General features: G+C 34.0%; 6 protein-coding genes across 6 annotated transcripts; 4 read left to right on the top strand and 2 right to left on the bottom strand.

The window, feature by feature from the left end:
* Positions 1-162: 162 nt before the first annotated feature.
* Positions 163-1,800, top strand: HST3 (NAD-dependent histone deacetylase HST3; the record flags this gene model as incomplete). Its single annotated transcript, XM_041552217.1, has 1 exon — positions 163-1,800. The coding sequence occupies one exon, from the start codon at positions 163-165 to the stop codon at positions 1,798-1,800; it is 1,638 nt and encodes a 545-aa protein (XP_041408151.1).
* A 373-nt stretch (positions 1,801-2,173) lies between these two features.
* Positions 2,174-3,199, top strand: BUB3 (Bub3p; the record flags this gene model as incomplete). The annotated part of the gene is made up of 1 exon (XM_041552216.1): positions 2,174-3,199. The coding sequence occupies one exon, from the start codon at positions 2,174-2,176 to the stop codon at positions 3,197-3,199; it is 1,026 nt and encodes a 341-aa protein (XP_041408150.1).
* Positions 3,200-3,783: 584 nt separating this feature from the next.
* Positions 3,784-5,520, top strand: STI1 (Hsp90 cochaperone STI1; the record flags this gene model as incomplete). The annotated part of the gene is made up of 1 exon (XM_041552215.1): positions 3,784-5,520. The coding sequence occupies one exon, from the start codon at positions 3,784-3,786 to the stop codon at positions 5,518-5,520; it is 1,737 nt and encodes a 578-aa protein (XP_041408149.1).
* Positions 5,521-5,976: 456 nt separating this feature from the next.
* CIN5 (Cin5p) lies at positions 5,977-6,999 on the bottom strand (the record flags this gene model as incomplete). Its single annotated transcript, XM_041552214.1, has 1 exon — positions 5,977-6,999. One exon carries the CDS (start codon positions 6,997-6,999, stop codon positions 5,977-5,979), a length of 1,023 nt encoding a protein of 340 aa, XP_041408148.1.
* Positions 7,000-9,178: 2,179 nt separating this feature from the next.
* On the bottom strand, positions 9,179-10,897 carry EXG2 (glucan exo-1,3-beta-glucosidase; the record flags this gene model as incomplete). The annotated part of the gene is made up of 1 exon (XM_041552213.1): positions 9,179-10,897. The coding sequence occupies one exon, from the start codon at positions 10,895-10,897 to the stop codon at positions 9,179-9,181; it is 1,719 nt and encodes a 572-aa protein (XP_041408147.1).
* Positions 10,898-12,155: 1,258 nt separating this feature from the next.
* DFG16 (Dfg16p) lies at positions 12,156-14,732 on the top strand (the record flags this gene model as incomplete). Its single annotated transcript, XM_041552212.1, has 1 exon — positions 12,156-14,732. One exon carries the CDS (start codon positions 12,156-12,158, stop codon positions 14,730-14,732), a length of 2,577 nt encoding a protein of 858 aa, XP_041408146.1.
* Between the last annotated feature and the right edge of the window lie 144 nt (positions 14,733-14,876).

Here is a 14,876-nt window from a genome sequence, read left to right as displayed (position 1 = left end):
ATAATTTTCACAGATTGACGAAATCCCGCCGAAGATACCGACATCATTCATTCTTTCATTAATAAGTTGAATAAATAACAACTCTGTTCATAAAATAATAATATTTTCATACTTGAATATTTACTTTTTTTGTCGAAAATTACTAAATTATAATAAGAAAAAATGAGTAGAAGAGTTAAACTAGAGCATAAACAGATCAAATTATTATCCAATGATCAAAGGTCAGCCTCCTTCGATGAGGAAGCTCTATCTATGAACAAAATGCGTAAAAATATAACTCAAAAATTGGATACAACTTTGGTTAAAAATGTACCAAGTAAAGCAGCCCGTTCAAAATCAACAAATAATGTGACCAGTGAGTCCCTGCAAACCAAAAAATTACAACATATTTTACAATTAAATTCAGACGATGAAACAATATTGAATATCAATAAAGCTTTAAGCAGATCACGTAAAGTGCTAGTATTGACGGGGGCTGGTATATCATGTAATGCGGGGATCCCTGATTTCAGATCTTCTGATGGTCTTTATAACTTAGTGAAGAAAGAACATCCAAATGTATCTCTGGGTTCAGGTAAAGAAATGTTTGATATTTCTTTGTTTAGAGATGAATTGAAAATATCTGTATGGGCTACATTTATGGAAAAATTATATTCTAGTTGTAGATTGGCTAAACCAACAAAGACACATAAATTTATTGCTCATTTAAAAGATAGAGGTAAATTATTACGTTGTTATACACAAAATATTGATGGACTTGAAGAGACTCTAGGTTTAGAACTATCGAGTGAACAACCTGTACAAGAGGATTCGTTGAAAAAAGAAAATTTACAAAAATCTCTAATTCGTAGTAATTCATGTACTGCATTCAGTAATGCAAAATGGAGAAATTATGATGTGGTTCAATTACATGGTGATTTAAATAAATTATCATGTACTAGATGTTTCCATGTTTTCAATTGGAACAGATATTGGGCTAGATCCTTTAGAAGAGGAGAGTTGCCAGTTTGTCCTCATTGTGAAGCTATTCAATTAAGAAGATCTCAACAAGGTAAACGTGTTGTTGATCATCACGGTATGTTGAGACCAAATATTGTTTTATATGGTGAAAATCATCCCTCTGGTGATATTATATCGCAAGGTTTAAACCTTGATATTTTGAGGGGTAAACCAGATTTCTTTATTATTATGGGGACAAGCTTAAAAGTCGATGGTGTCAAAAAAGTTGTGAAACAAATGAGCAAACAAGTCCATGAACGTGGTGGTTTGGTTATTCTTGTTAATAAGTCTAGTGTTGGCGATTCTACATGGAATGGTTGTATCGATTATCAAATCTGGGAAGATTGTGATGAGTGGGTCACATTTTTGAATAATCAAGAACCTGATTTCTTTAAATCACAAAAGGAAGTCAATAAATTAAGGCAATTAAAGAGAGAAGCAAGCGAATTAAGAAAACAAAAATTATTAGAAACGAGAAAACAGATAGAACAACAAAGTTTGAGTACACCTCCAACGACCCCAACCAGGGAAGAGAAAAACTTGAGAATTTTGCAAGCTGGTCTTTCTGGTTCATCGTCCTCCGAGGGAGAAGAAAGTGATTCTATGAAACGTGCATCTCTTCAAAGTCTGAAAAGAAAATTATTACCTCCAACTAATAAAATGGCAAAGAATAAAAAAGCCAAACTCCAACTTAAGGAGGTTATTGTTAGCGATGGTGAAAGTGATGATGATCAGGTGATGAAACTAAACGCAGAATTTTATTTTAAAAAAGAAAATAATACACTTACGACATCATCATAACCATCACTCTGGTACCCAGAGTACCCTTGCATATCTATATATATAAATGTACATAATATATAGGAAATTTTTTAATCTCATCATCATTAATGCATATTATTAATATAATAAATAATCTATGGATACAAATTGTCAATAGTGCGATTAATGGGTGTAAGTTGAACTCTATTTCCTTTTATTCTTCAAACTTTTTACAGGGCAAATATGTTATTTTCATACTTAATATGTCTTAAAGCGCGTCTTACCAAATCAAAACAACGAAAAGGGAATCAATAATTGATTAAAGGACAGGTACTTGCTAAAAACAATTTCGAAGTTCGAGATATGTTATTATTAATTATTTTATATCATATCATGCCAATGTATATATATTATGAGCAGCAGTATAACCAATAATGAAGGAATATTAATAGAAAGCACACCAGATGATTATATTAGTGACTTGGTGATCAGCGAATTACCGAACATCGGTCCATGCCTATTGGTAACAGCTTGGGATGGTACACTATCCATATACAAAACAAATTCAGAAATCACCAACAAGGATAAGTTACCGTCTTTGTATAAAAGAGGAAAAAATGAAACACCTCTAATATGTTGTTGTGTTCTCAATTTGGATATCTATGTTGGCACAGTACAAGGACAATTACTTAGATATGATATCGGGACAAATATGTTTAAACCAGTCTTAGTGACAGGTGAAGATGTTTCTACATTGGCATTATGTAAAATATTTGTTTATGGAAATCATCATTTAAATAATTCGTTAATATGCATATCTTGGGATGGGTCGATCTCGGTAGTAGATGTCGGTCTAGGAAAAATAGACATGAGGATACAATTGAAAGAAGATCGTAAAATCTTATCAGCAGATTGTAATTCAAATAAATTAATATTGGTTGAAACAGGGCATAAACTTCGATTGTTTGAATTACCATTACGAGAACAGGACGAGGGTATTTCAATGGTGTCAGCTTTAAAATATCAAATAAGAGATATTAAACTATTACCTACGTCTAGTGGTTATGTTATAAGTAGCATAGATGGTAGAGTAGCTGTGGAATATCTAAATGAACCTGAAAGGCAGTTTGCATTCAGATGTCACAGATTAAATTTAAAAGATACCCAGTTTGTCTTTCCAGTTAACACGTTGGCATTTTGTCCTGGAACCTCGAAAATGTTGACTGGTGGGTCAGACGGAGCAGTGTCGTTCTGGAATTTGGATACTAGAAGGAAGTTGAAACAATTTCCTAAATTTAATTCAAATAGTGTAGTTAAACTCGTCTGTGATAAAGACATGTTCTACGTTGCGACTTCGGATGATTCATTTAAAACCAACGCAACAATCGATAGTAATATAGAATTACAGCCAAGCAACATATATATTGTTTCTATATAAGGTATTTAGTAATAGCAATTGATATTCTCCTGTGTTTTATTTATTTGTTTACTAATTTATTTTATTGTTTTTGTCTAAATTATTAAATTTCATAGGAGGGATGGGCTACCAGAATATCATGTCTAAGGTAAATGTTCTCTTGATCCCTAAAATAATTATATAATATTATATAATACATATTATCCCAAAGCCTGAAACTATCTACAAGTATTGTACTTCAACTAAGAACAATTCTTGTATGTTCTATCCTTGATTTAGTGACATACATCCCACTGACCACTCTTGAAATAAGACATATTTCGTGCGTAGTGACCAATCCCTTGGAACTTTCTAGAAAAAAATTGAAATTTCTAAATTTTCAATTTCTTTGGGAGCTTCGGCGCTTGAAGCCATTTTTCGGTTTTGTCAGGTAAAATGTTAGACCAGTTTTTGGGGGGGCAAGAGAGAATAGACATAGCAGGAATAACTTATATAAGAACAGACACACTACATTGGTTATCATTTAGCGCAGTACCAATCATTCGTCTTTAGGAACGAGGTTATCAATAACTCCCATTTACTCATCAATTAAAAACGAAAAGAAGATGTCTCTTTCTGCTGACGAATACAAACAACAAGGGAACGCTGCCTTCTCTGCTAAGGAATATGAAAATGCTATCGATTTGTTTACTAAGGCCATCGAAGTTTCTGAGACTCCTAACCATGTGCTTTACTCTAACAGATCTGCCACATATTCTTCCATGAAAAAGTTTGCGGATGCACTAACGGATGCCGAAGAATGTATTAAGATTAATCCTACTTGGTCGAAGGGTTACAATAGAAAGGGTGCTGCCCATTTTGGTTTAGGTAACTTAGATGAAGCTGAAGTTGCATACAAAAAGGCTTTGGAATTAGACGCCAGCAATAAAGCTGCTCAAGATGGTCTTGACCAAGTTCATCGTACACAAGAATCTAGATCTGCCCAACCAGATATGGGTCTTTCAAAGTTATTTGCTGATCCAAACTTAATTGAAAACTTGAAGAAAAACCCAAAGACTGCTGAATTGATGAACGATCCAACTTTGGTAGCTAAATTGATTAATTATAAGGCTAACCCACAAGCAATTGGTACTGATCTATTCTCTGATCCAAGATTAATGACCATTATGGCTACTCTAATGGGTGTCGATTTAAACATGCCAGATCTATCTAACTCCAATTCTATGCCAAAGGAACCAACCAGTGAACCTAAAGAGACTCCAAAGGAAGCCGATACTAAACAAACTCCAGAACCAGCCTCCGAAGAGCCGGAACCAATGGAAGTTGACGAAGAAGACAAGAGTAAAGCTGAAGCTGATTTGGCTAAAGCCGAAGGTAACAAAGCTTACAAAGCTCATAAATTTGATGAAGCTATTGCCCAATATAACAAAGCTTTTGAACTACACAAAGATATCACTTATTTGAACAATCGTTCTGCTGCAGAATTTGAGAAAGGTGATTACGAAACTGCTATCAACACACTAAATGAGGCTGTTGAACAAGGTAGAGATTTAAGAGCTGATTATAAGATTATTGCCAAGTCTTTTGCTCGTATGGGTAACTCATATTATAAATTAAATGATTTACAGAAAGCCATTGAATATTATCAAAAATCTTTAACTGAACACAGAACTGCAGACATCTTAACTAAACTAAGAACTGCTGAAAAGGAACTTAAGACCAAAGAAGCTACCGATTATGTTAACCCGGAAAAGGCTGAAGAAGCCCGTCTACAAGGTAAAGAATATTTCACAAAAGCTGACTGGCCAAAGGCGGTCGAAGCTTACACTGAAATGATTAAGAGAGCTCCAGAAGATGCTAGAGGTTACTCTAACAGAGCTGCTGCTTTAGCAAAATTGATGTCATTCCCATCTGCCATTGAGGATTGTGATAAAGCTATCCAAAAGGATCCAAATTTCATTAGAGCTTATATTAGAAAGGCTAATGCACAAATTGCTGTTAAAGAATTTTCTTCTGCATTAGAGACCTTAGATGAAGCTAGAAGCAAGGATGCTGCAACTAATAATGGTTCTAACTCAAAAGAAATTGATCAATTATACTACAAGGCAAGTTCTCAAAGATTCCAACCTGCTGAAGGTAATGAGACTCCAGAGCAAGTGTATCAAAGAGCAATGAAGGATCCAGAAGTTCAAAGAATTATGCAAGATCCAGTAATTCAAAGCATCTTGAGTCAAGCTCAATCTGATCCAGCTGCATTACAAGAACATATGAAGAACCCAGAAGTCTTTAAGAAGATTCAAACTCTTATCGCTGCCGGTATCATTCAAACTGGTAGAAGATAAACATTATGAATATCTTTGAGGTATAAACCACATCCAATCATTCAAACGACATAAATATTATGTGTAATATATATATTTAGATAAAAAGGAAATGTATTTTGGTTCTTTATATTATTTTGTTTTTTCTATGTACACATGGTAAAAAGAAATCAGAAAAGGGATGATCTTTTTTTAATTATGGACAATGTTTATTACTTATTTATATGTCAGTATGTAGACAGTTGATTAGCGAAAATAAAAAATTATGAATATGAGTATAATATTACAATAAAAAAAGTGTGTGTGTGTGCGTGTGTGGGGTGGGAGGTAACGAAATCCAAAATATATTATTATTATTATTTGTATGAGAAATGCATTAAGAATATGAGAAGAGATGAGGGGGGGAATGACATTGAACAGAAAATTAAATAGAAAACCAACAATCTTAATTTAAAAGAATTTAAATTAGTTTTAAATTTACAATAATTTTTCAAGTTCTTTAATTCTTGATTTTAATTTTGAATTTTCATTAACCATACGATCGAATTGTTTTGATTTTAATTCTAAATTTTTAATATATTTTTCACGACGTATTCTAAATGCTTTTTGAGCACAACGATTTTGAGCAGCTCTCTTTGTATCGCGTAGGATTTTACCTGATCTTCCAATCAATTCACCTTTATCGTTATATCTTTCGCCGACTTTATGAATATTCTCCTCATCAGGCAAGCCAATTTCGAGTTCGGTTTTTATTGATGATGGTTCTGACATTCCTGGTTGTTGAACTTGAACCAAAGGAACAATGAAATTATTATTTTCATCTTTTACAATAGCCCCCAAAGTTGGTTGTTGAGAGTTTCTTAATTGTTGAACTGGATCATCCAATATTGCCAGACTTACCGAATGTCTTCTTGAGGAATCGAATGATTTAAAAGGTGGTAAAGATGCGGAGTTCGAGTCCCTCTTATAAACTGGGGACGAAGCATCACTAACTGAAAGTAAAGTTTCTCTTCTTTGATTCGTTTTAGGAGTCCCAACACCACTACTTCCTGAAGAAGAAGAAGAGGATAATACACCAGAAGAATTAGTTGCAGAAGTAATAGCAGCCGGAGCCGGAGCAGTTGTAATTGTTGTATTAGAGTAATACGAACTGTTTGGTGGTGGCAATACTCTTGGTAATTTTAAGGAAACGTTATTGTTGTTATTCATGATTGGTAAATGTGGTTGATTTGCAGGTGCAATAATATGTGTAACCGAGGGGATGTTTACATTTGCCATATAAGTATAATTTCTTCTTGTCATTGGGACACTTGAGAAATTCATTTGAGTATTGTTATTATTTGTTGCTATTTGATTTAACAAAGGATTATTGTTAGTTAAAGGTTGAATCAACCTTATATCTCTATTATTATTAGTAGGATTTGTGGTAATTGTAGTGTTTGCAGATCCTTGAGAATCCTTAAAGATTATTGGTTGATTTGACATTATGTATGAGTTCATTATGGAATGATAGTAATTTGTAATTTGTAAGTGAGCTATTTAGTTGTGGAGTGTAAATAACAAAATATGGTAAGAAATGAATTTAAAAATGTAAGTTAGAAAGAAATTATAAAATGTTTTAAGGAAATAAATAAGACGAAAGAACTTCCTTTAAGTACTAAATATTTTAGAAAGTTTCAGAAAAGAAAAACATTTCTTACAAGGTTCAAGCGTTGTATAAGAGGAGTAAGGCAAATAAGAAATTAGAACTGAATATTTCTGAATTGAATCTTGCTAGCACCCTCTTTATTTCATTAAAATAATCAAAGTGTAAGCGTAAGTGTGGATGGGGGAGGGGCCTAACTTCTCGAAGTATTCCATAATGATACTAATATTATTTAACCAAAACGGAGTTTTTCCACTAGAATTCACCTATTATTAGTTCAAAAACAACAACAACAAACGATTCATTATCATCATCCTGATAATCCTTACAGTTTTGTTAAGTTAAACTCGCAGAGATATGAAATAATTATAGCCAAGCCACATCCCCCCGCCCATGATAGTAATGCGTGAAGAAGATCTACTGAATTATAAAGTAATCGTTAACTAAAAAAGCTTGATCAAAAATAACTGTGATGGTGATGAGGATGATTATAAGAAAGAGAGATAGAAGGAATGAACGCCATTCTCAATTAAGCGATGAGGTCACAAAACAAGGAAAAAGGAGGGTTCCTGCTTTAGTTTCACTACGAAAATCGAACAAATTTCATTTCATTTTGTTGTTGCTGCTGCAATGACAGGAGAGAGGAGATCCACCGGCCAAAAACAACATGAAATATGAAATATGAAATATGAAAGATTTGTTGCTTGAGCCGAGAGCGATGCAGTGTTCGGCAGGGGATTCTTACTGCAAATTCAGCGGGAAGTTCCGTCTCGATCCGTTTTCAGCCGAATTACGTCGTCAGTTTGCGTATTGTTGACTCCTGTCCTACGCCTTAGTCTCTGACACCGCGCTGCGAAAAGAAAAGAGATTGGTGATGGTGTCGTCATATAGACGGCACACTTTCTTTCTGTTTCGATTCAATCGATATTTCTATTCTTTCCCCTCTCCTGTTTTCAGTGTTTGCCGAATAGATTTTGTGTTCCGTGTTTTTGCTATTGCGGGGAAAGAGGAGGAAAACAATTTTTTGGTTTTTTAGGCTTTGCAGTCTCCTCTCTGGTCTTCTTTCTCCTCTGCGTTGAGGAAACACTCAGTGAACGGTGCGCGAAGTTGGATGAATTGCAATTAAATGTTTTGGTGGTTTTGAAGTCTCCATTCGTCCTTATTATTTGCCTGAAAGGTTTTGACTTTGATAGATTTTAATATTGTTTTATTCCAGAGAAACTTAGGGAGCAGAATTGCAGTGGTTGGTTTGGGTCCGGCTGTAACTCCGATTAATAATTAAATAATAAATCGGTTCTTATAATTTCTCGTTTTGTTCAATTGTACAGCCACACACACACACACACACACACATTAACGTTTCAGAGAGAGAGGAAATTCCGCTTTTTTCTTTTGAATTAATTTTAGAATCTGGAACTTCATGAAGATGTACCAGAGGGGACATACAGAAAACGATGTACAAATATGTATAAACATGTATACTTGTAATGATTACGTATGTGTGTGTGTGTTTTCACTCTCTCCCTTGGTTTCCTTTTCTGTTTAATGTAGTCATTACCCCGTCTGTACATTTTGTCTGTGTAAGTGGTTCCATCTTCTTTCGAAAGGTACAGAGGAAGGAGATAATGAGGGGAGTGACGTAAAGGTGTTGTAAATAGAAAAATCGCACACACAGCGGTAAAGGTATTACCGGTTCTTAACTAAATCAGGAAATGACAACCGATATATTAACCTTACACATTTTTCACGACTTTCAATGATTAAGTTTAAAACTTTAAAAAGTACATTGTATTGTTAATTATCGGATTTTAGTTTATTGCATTGGTTACTTAATAGTTAGGTAAAATAACACTCACATATGTGTTCCGATACATAAATAATTTACACCTTTTTCCTTTTCTTGGGGCAATAAATAAACTCGATTCCACGGAAGGGCGCAAAATAATCATTTATTCATATTTAGTCTATAAACGGCGTATGTATGTACGAATGACTCTGTTTATTTGATTTCGCCTTTTTCTTCCCTCTCCCTCTCTATAATATATGAGCCGCAATTACTACACTTAATAATAATACAGTGACATTGGAGAGCCAAGTTGTACTTTTAAGGCTCCATATAGACTTATCATTCGTCGAATGATTGAAAAGAGGTCCAGATCCCATATTTTTAGATTTTTTAGAACTCGACGCAGATAAAGACGAATTTGACGACGACGACGACGACGAAGTAACGGGATATGCTTCTCTTGATAAGGACATGCTAACATCTGAATTCAGTTTACCATCATTACCGAAATAAGTGAAATTTGTTAGAGGCGATGGGAATAATCCTGCTGCTTTCAATTGCGTATAATCCCACTCATAAGCATCTTCTGTCTTCCAATTCCAAAAGATCCACCCCGTGGTCTGCGCATCATATGTCGCAAGTTGCGCTTCAATGAATTGTCGAACGTCTCTCTTGTATGTCTCATTCCATTGACCTATGGGATTTTGGGAATAGCATTTCCCAACGGGTAAATCATCCGTGGAATATCGCGTAGTATTATAATACGACCCATCATAACGCGATCCAACTCCAACTCCATTTAACCATGTGGCACAATCCGTAATCGCACCTGACCATTCTCCAACAACAGCGGGATGGTACGGCAATTCCTTCTTGATCGATTCTCCAAAATTTATAATATCCATTAATCTATTGAATTGATTATTGGCCAATTGCCAATCTGTAAACACTTCATAATGATGATGATCGATCATAATTTGTTGAGAATCGTAGTATGTCTTATTCAAGTCTTGGGTGTTTTGATATTGATCACTAACGTTCCGATACCTGGGATTAAATTCTAGATTCCAATATCCATTACCTTCAAATGCGTCATGGATGATAAAGGTAACATTCTTCTCAGGATCTTCTTTATCTTGAAACAATTCAAATGCATTATAATACGCTTGTGTGATATTCTTTATATCAATCTTACTACTTAAAGGTTCATTCATTACTTCGATACCGACAATAGCATCACTTGAATTTAGAAATGAATCAAACATAGTAGACCAGACGGCCATGGTTAAATTAGTAGTAGAATAATCACTTAACCAACCAAGATCATCATAAAAATTTCTCTGACCAGAATTGTCAAATCCATTTTGGGATCCTGGTGCACCGTGTAAATCGATCCAAACGTTTAGTCCATATTTCTCGGCCCATCCAATCGCTTGATTCAAATAATAAAGTTGTAAACCTTCGCCGACGTAAGGATCCTCAAAGCTAATCCCATCAACATATTCGTTGGTAGTATGGTTTTGTTTCCAAGCCCAATAACCAATCGGAATTCTAACCAAATTAAATCCATCGCTGGCGATTTGTTCAAAATCAGATTCAGTAATCCATGTTTGGAAATGTTCTTCTAATAAACCCTTCGCATTATCGTAACCCAATGCTTTACATAGTGTATACTCATCAATAATACTACTATTGAAAACATTGTAAAGAGTAGTGTTATGTGTTTGGTTAGACATCATTTGTGTGGCATAATGGTACAGAGAAGGCGTAATATATGGTTCAGTGACTAACCATCCACCTACAGTAATCCCTCTGACCACTACATTGTCCTTCGTGTTGTTGTTCGCATAATAACTATCGAACCTCTTCTGTAATACACTATGTTCAATATCAGTCAACGCAAACACAGGCGTGATAAACACCGATAAGATTGCATATGCATAGGTAACTAAGTTACTGATATACATGTTTCAAGTAATAGATGTAAAATTGATACAGTTTGGTTTGTTATTACTATGAATGAGAGTGAATAATGAGTATTAATCACACAACATATTTTTTTCATTTTTAAATATCCCACCCAGTACATATGTATATATATATGTATATACGATTGTTGAATTGCACATTGTCAATCATAACGAATATTTACAAGTAAGAGATCTGGAAAGAGGCACATACACGCATGCGGGATCCTTTGTTTACATCCTGACAGAATATTCCAAACCAAACCAAACCAAACATGTATATAAATATCTGTATGTCCCTCCCTACGTCGTCTTAACTCCCAAAACCACGAAAATTCCCTCGAGAATTGCTATTTTTCGCGAGTTTCCCTCCGTTTCGCTGCTGACATTAACAACGAAATCCTTCAGGGGAATAAACTTCGCAATCTACAGAGGGAAGGAAGATGAACATCCAGAGATACTTATACTTACATAGTGAAGCAATACAATACAGACACTTGATAATCTGATAAACTAAATAACACACAATATATGTAATAACAAGCTAGTCACGCAACTTGGGGAGAATATATTAATATATCAATTGAAGGACTAAGCCACCGACCCGTAGGGAGTGACTTGCATCCCAAAGCTCATGTATTCAATACATAGGACATACAAATACACTGCGCAACTGATACGGATGTCCTCAAATTTTTTGTTCATAGAGATACTCCAATATCAACTTTCAGCTTTATAACTCTGCCTCTATTGCAATATCTCCTTCTATCTATATAGCTATATATAGTTGTATGTTCTTGGTTCAAATGTGGTATTACTGCTGTTTGCGGCACTCAAATTTATTCGGTTTTTTTCTCACTTTGCCAAGAACAACGAATTGTTACAGTAACCAAATCCTTGCACTACGCGGAATTTTATTGAGGTCAAAAATTATCATCGATTAGTTAATTTTGCTAACTCCTCCTTCTTCTTCCAACAGAAGTCATACTGTCAAAGGATAGGTTATCGTTCTATCAAGACTTCAAGACTTCAAGATTTACCTTCTTTCCTACAACACCAATAATATATAACTGAATATAGTTCAGTTCATTTTTTCTCTGTGCTGTGAATGAGAATATCATCTCTGATTTATTACAAGAAAATATAAAATAATACAAATTCAACTTATTGATTCCATTCATTTTTAAATCCCGTCTTCAGGTAAAAAGCATATAACAATATCAACGATACCACTCATATAATTATAAACACACACACTATGATCACGATACGGCTGGTTTGTTATATTTTATATATTTCGAACCTATGTGTTTCGATCCATTGGCAACCGATACGAAGGCGACGAAATGCACTGGGCTTGCCTCATATGGCTCGAATAGAACCACTAGGTTCACATGATCTTATAAAAAAAGTAGCTGGATCTCAAATGAATGGTAGGCCGGATGATATGGACCTATTCGGTGGTCCTCCCCCACCACGAGGATCAGGGCCGCCACCTCCTCCTCCACCACAAGGAATACCCGACGGACCGCCAAACCCTGAAGCAGGCCAAATAATGAGCAGTAGTAGTACCAAAAATAATAACAACAATTACAATGATAATGACGATGATGGTACTGACAATAATAATACCTCCACTACCAACAACAACAACCCCAATAAAGATGGTCCAGATACAGATGATCCAGGTGACCCCGATATCAATAATCCACATTCCAAAGATAAAAAGAAACTTATTTTTTATTCACCTCAGTTCCCATTAGATTATTTAGGTGGTAAGAATGGTTCAAGATCAAAAGGAATAAATACTAACTATGGTCACCATAATGGGCACCATCACCACAATCACCATGGACATAGAAATCATAATGATTCAATTTTGTTATCGGATTACATATTGGACAACATCTTAGAACCATATTCCAAGTATTGTTATGCAAACTTACTATCTAGTGGCTACCTGAATTTAATGTTTAGAAATAATTTGAGCACACCAATTTTTATTAAAAATATTTCTCTGCATACACCAACACTACTAATTAGATGTAATGATTCATTTTTCAATGCAACTAATAACATAACATATGAAACTTTATCTTCAAATTATTCAAGTCCCGCTTCTGAGTTTCTAAGAAACTTGGCATTAGATTTAGATTATAAATTGAGCATACGCCCAAATTCCACTAAAAGACATCATAATAGATATTACTCAAAAATAGTAAATGTGAATCAACCAAAAAGAGTAATAAATAATACCGATCACTTTTTATTTAAGGCCTCCTTTAATCATAGTTTAGTAATGATATTATTCCTACAAACTACCTCCTGCGTTAGCTCATACATGATTTTATTAATCATTTTATTATTACCTTCAGATAATCGTATTAGAACAATACCCGTAACATTATACGTGATCCTATATGTCATCATTCAAACTATATATATGCATCAGACTGTGAATAATGTGTTTATTCCGCAATACAATTTAAACATTCAGGATGTTGTGTTTTATGAGATGAAAATTTTGAATTCTGATGCATATAAAACATGTGAGCTATTAATACATCTAGCCTGCAATATTAATTGGATTTATATTGTATATTATATGTTTCATAAGGACCAAAAACCATGTCGTAGAAATACAGTCTTTATGAAAAGTAATACACATTCCAACTCCAATGTTGCTTTTAATGATAAAGACGGCACTATATCTAATATAACTGATGATTCTTTAGAACAATGTAATACATACTGCTTTTGGTTACCTTCCTTTTTAAACAACAGAAACAGGTTCATCGTTTCTGTAGGCATTGTCTTATTGCTGCTAGCTAATATACCCTTTGGAATTCTATTATGGGTAAGAAACCTGTCAGGTGTGAGATCTTTATACAAAACTGTGGAATGTTTAATATACACTGTTTTCTTATGTTTGATTTTCACCTATATATGGTGCAATTTTGGTAATGTACTAATTAGACAAAGAGTAAAGAGGAAAGGAAAACTTACATTAAGGAATAAGATTAAAGTATTATGGGAAGATTATTACCAAATGGTACCGATCTTAATTTACAATTTTGTTTCATTTGTAATAACTTATTTTTGCACAATTTTCTTTACTACCAAGAATATCCATTTATCAAGATGGAGGTTTAACTTTGTATACCTTTTGAATCTTTTAATTACTGTGAATATATGGGGCCTCATTGGAGCTTTCGAGAAAAGAGAAATTGCATTAAATAAAAATACAATTTTAGGAAGAAAAATAGATAACACAGATCCATTTTTCTTTGATTCTAATGAAATGAGTCTTGTTTCATCAACTCTCTCACGGAGATCTAGGGAGTCATTTGTTTCAGAAGCAAATTCTTTGCTTGAAAAGGGATCCATTGGTCAAATAAATTCAAAACAAAAAAAAATACAAAAACCAACTAAGATAAGGTATCCATTTTCATCTTGGAAATCCAAAATCAATCGGTTAAAAGACAGTAGAGTAAGAAATAAAAATTATCTAGGAAATGATAAAACAGAAAAGAGACATTCTATAAGAGATGCAATTAAATGTTTTAATCATAAATTAACGGTGTCAACAGATGATATCAAACATCAATGTAATGAGCTACTATCCATATCTAAAGATGATTCTGAGAAAAAGACAAACCAAAATACGGACGGCATTATTAGTTTTTGTACGTCATGTGAAGTTGGTCAGGAAACGCAATCTATCGAGACAGAATTGACCAGAAATGTTATCTACTATCACGACCAAGGGGAGAGTTCTGGTAGCATGTTATCAAGAACACTATCTGACAGTCATGTACATGTGCATGTGGATTAGCAAAGCCTACCATAAATAATAATACCGAATTACATAATAAATACCATTCATTTCATTGCATATATAAAAAATCATACTAATATTAATATATTCGAAATGTTTTTTTATAACAGATACCAGGTTAACCGATAACAAGCTTTACAT

The sequence above is a fragment of the Maudiozyma barnettii genome (assembly GCF_903064755.1).
Source record: "Maudiozyma barnettii strain CLIB 1767 genome assembly, contig: KABA2_09, whole genome shotgun sequence".
Classification (NCBI taxonomy): Eukaryota; Fungi; Ascomycota; class Saccharomycetes; order Saccharomycetales; family Saccharomycetaceae; genus Maudiozyma; species Maudiozyma barnettii.
The sequence above is the reverse complement of the archived record's forward strand: the minus strand, read 5'-3'. Positions and strand labels throughout refer to the sequence as shown.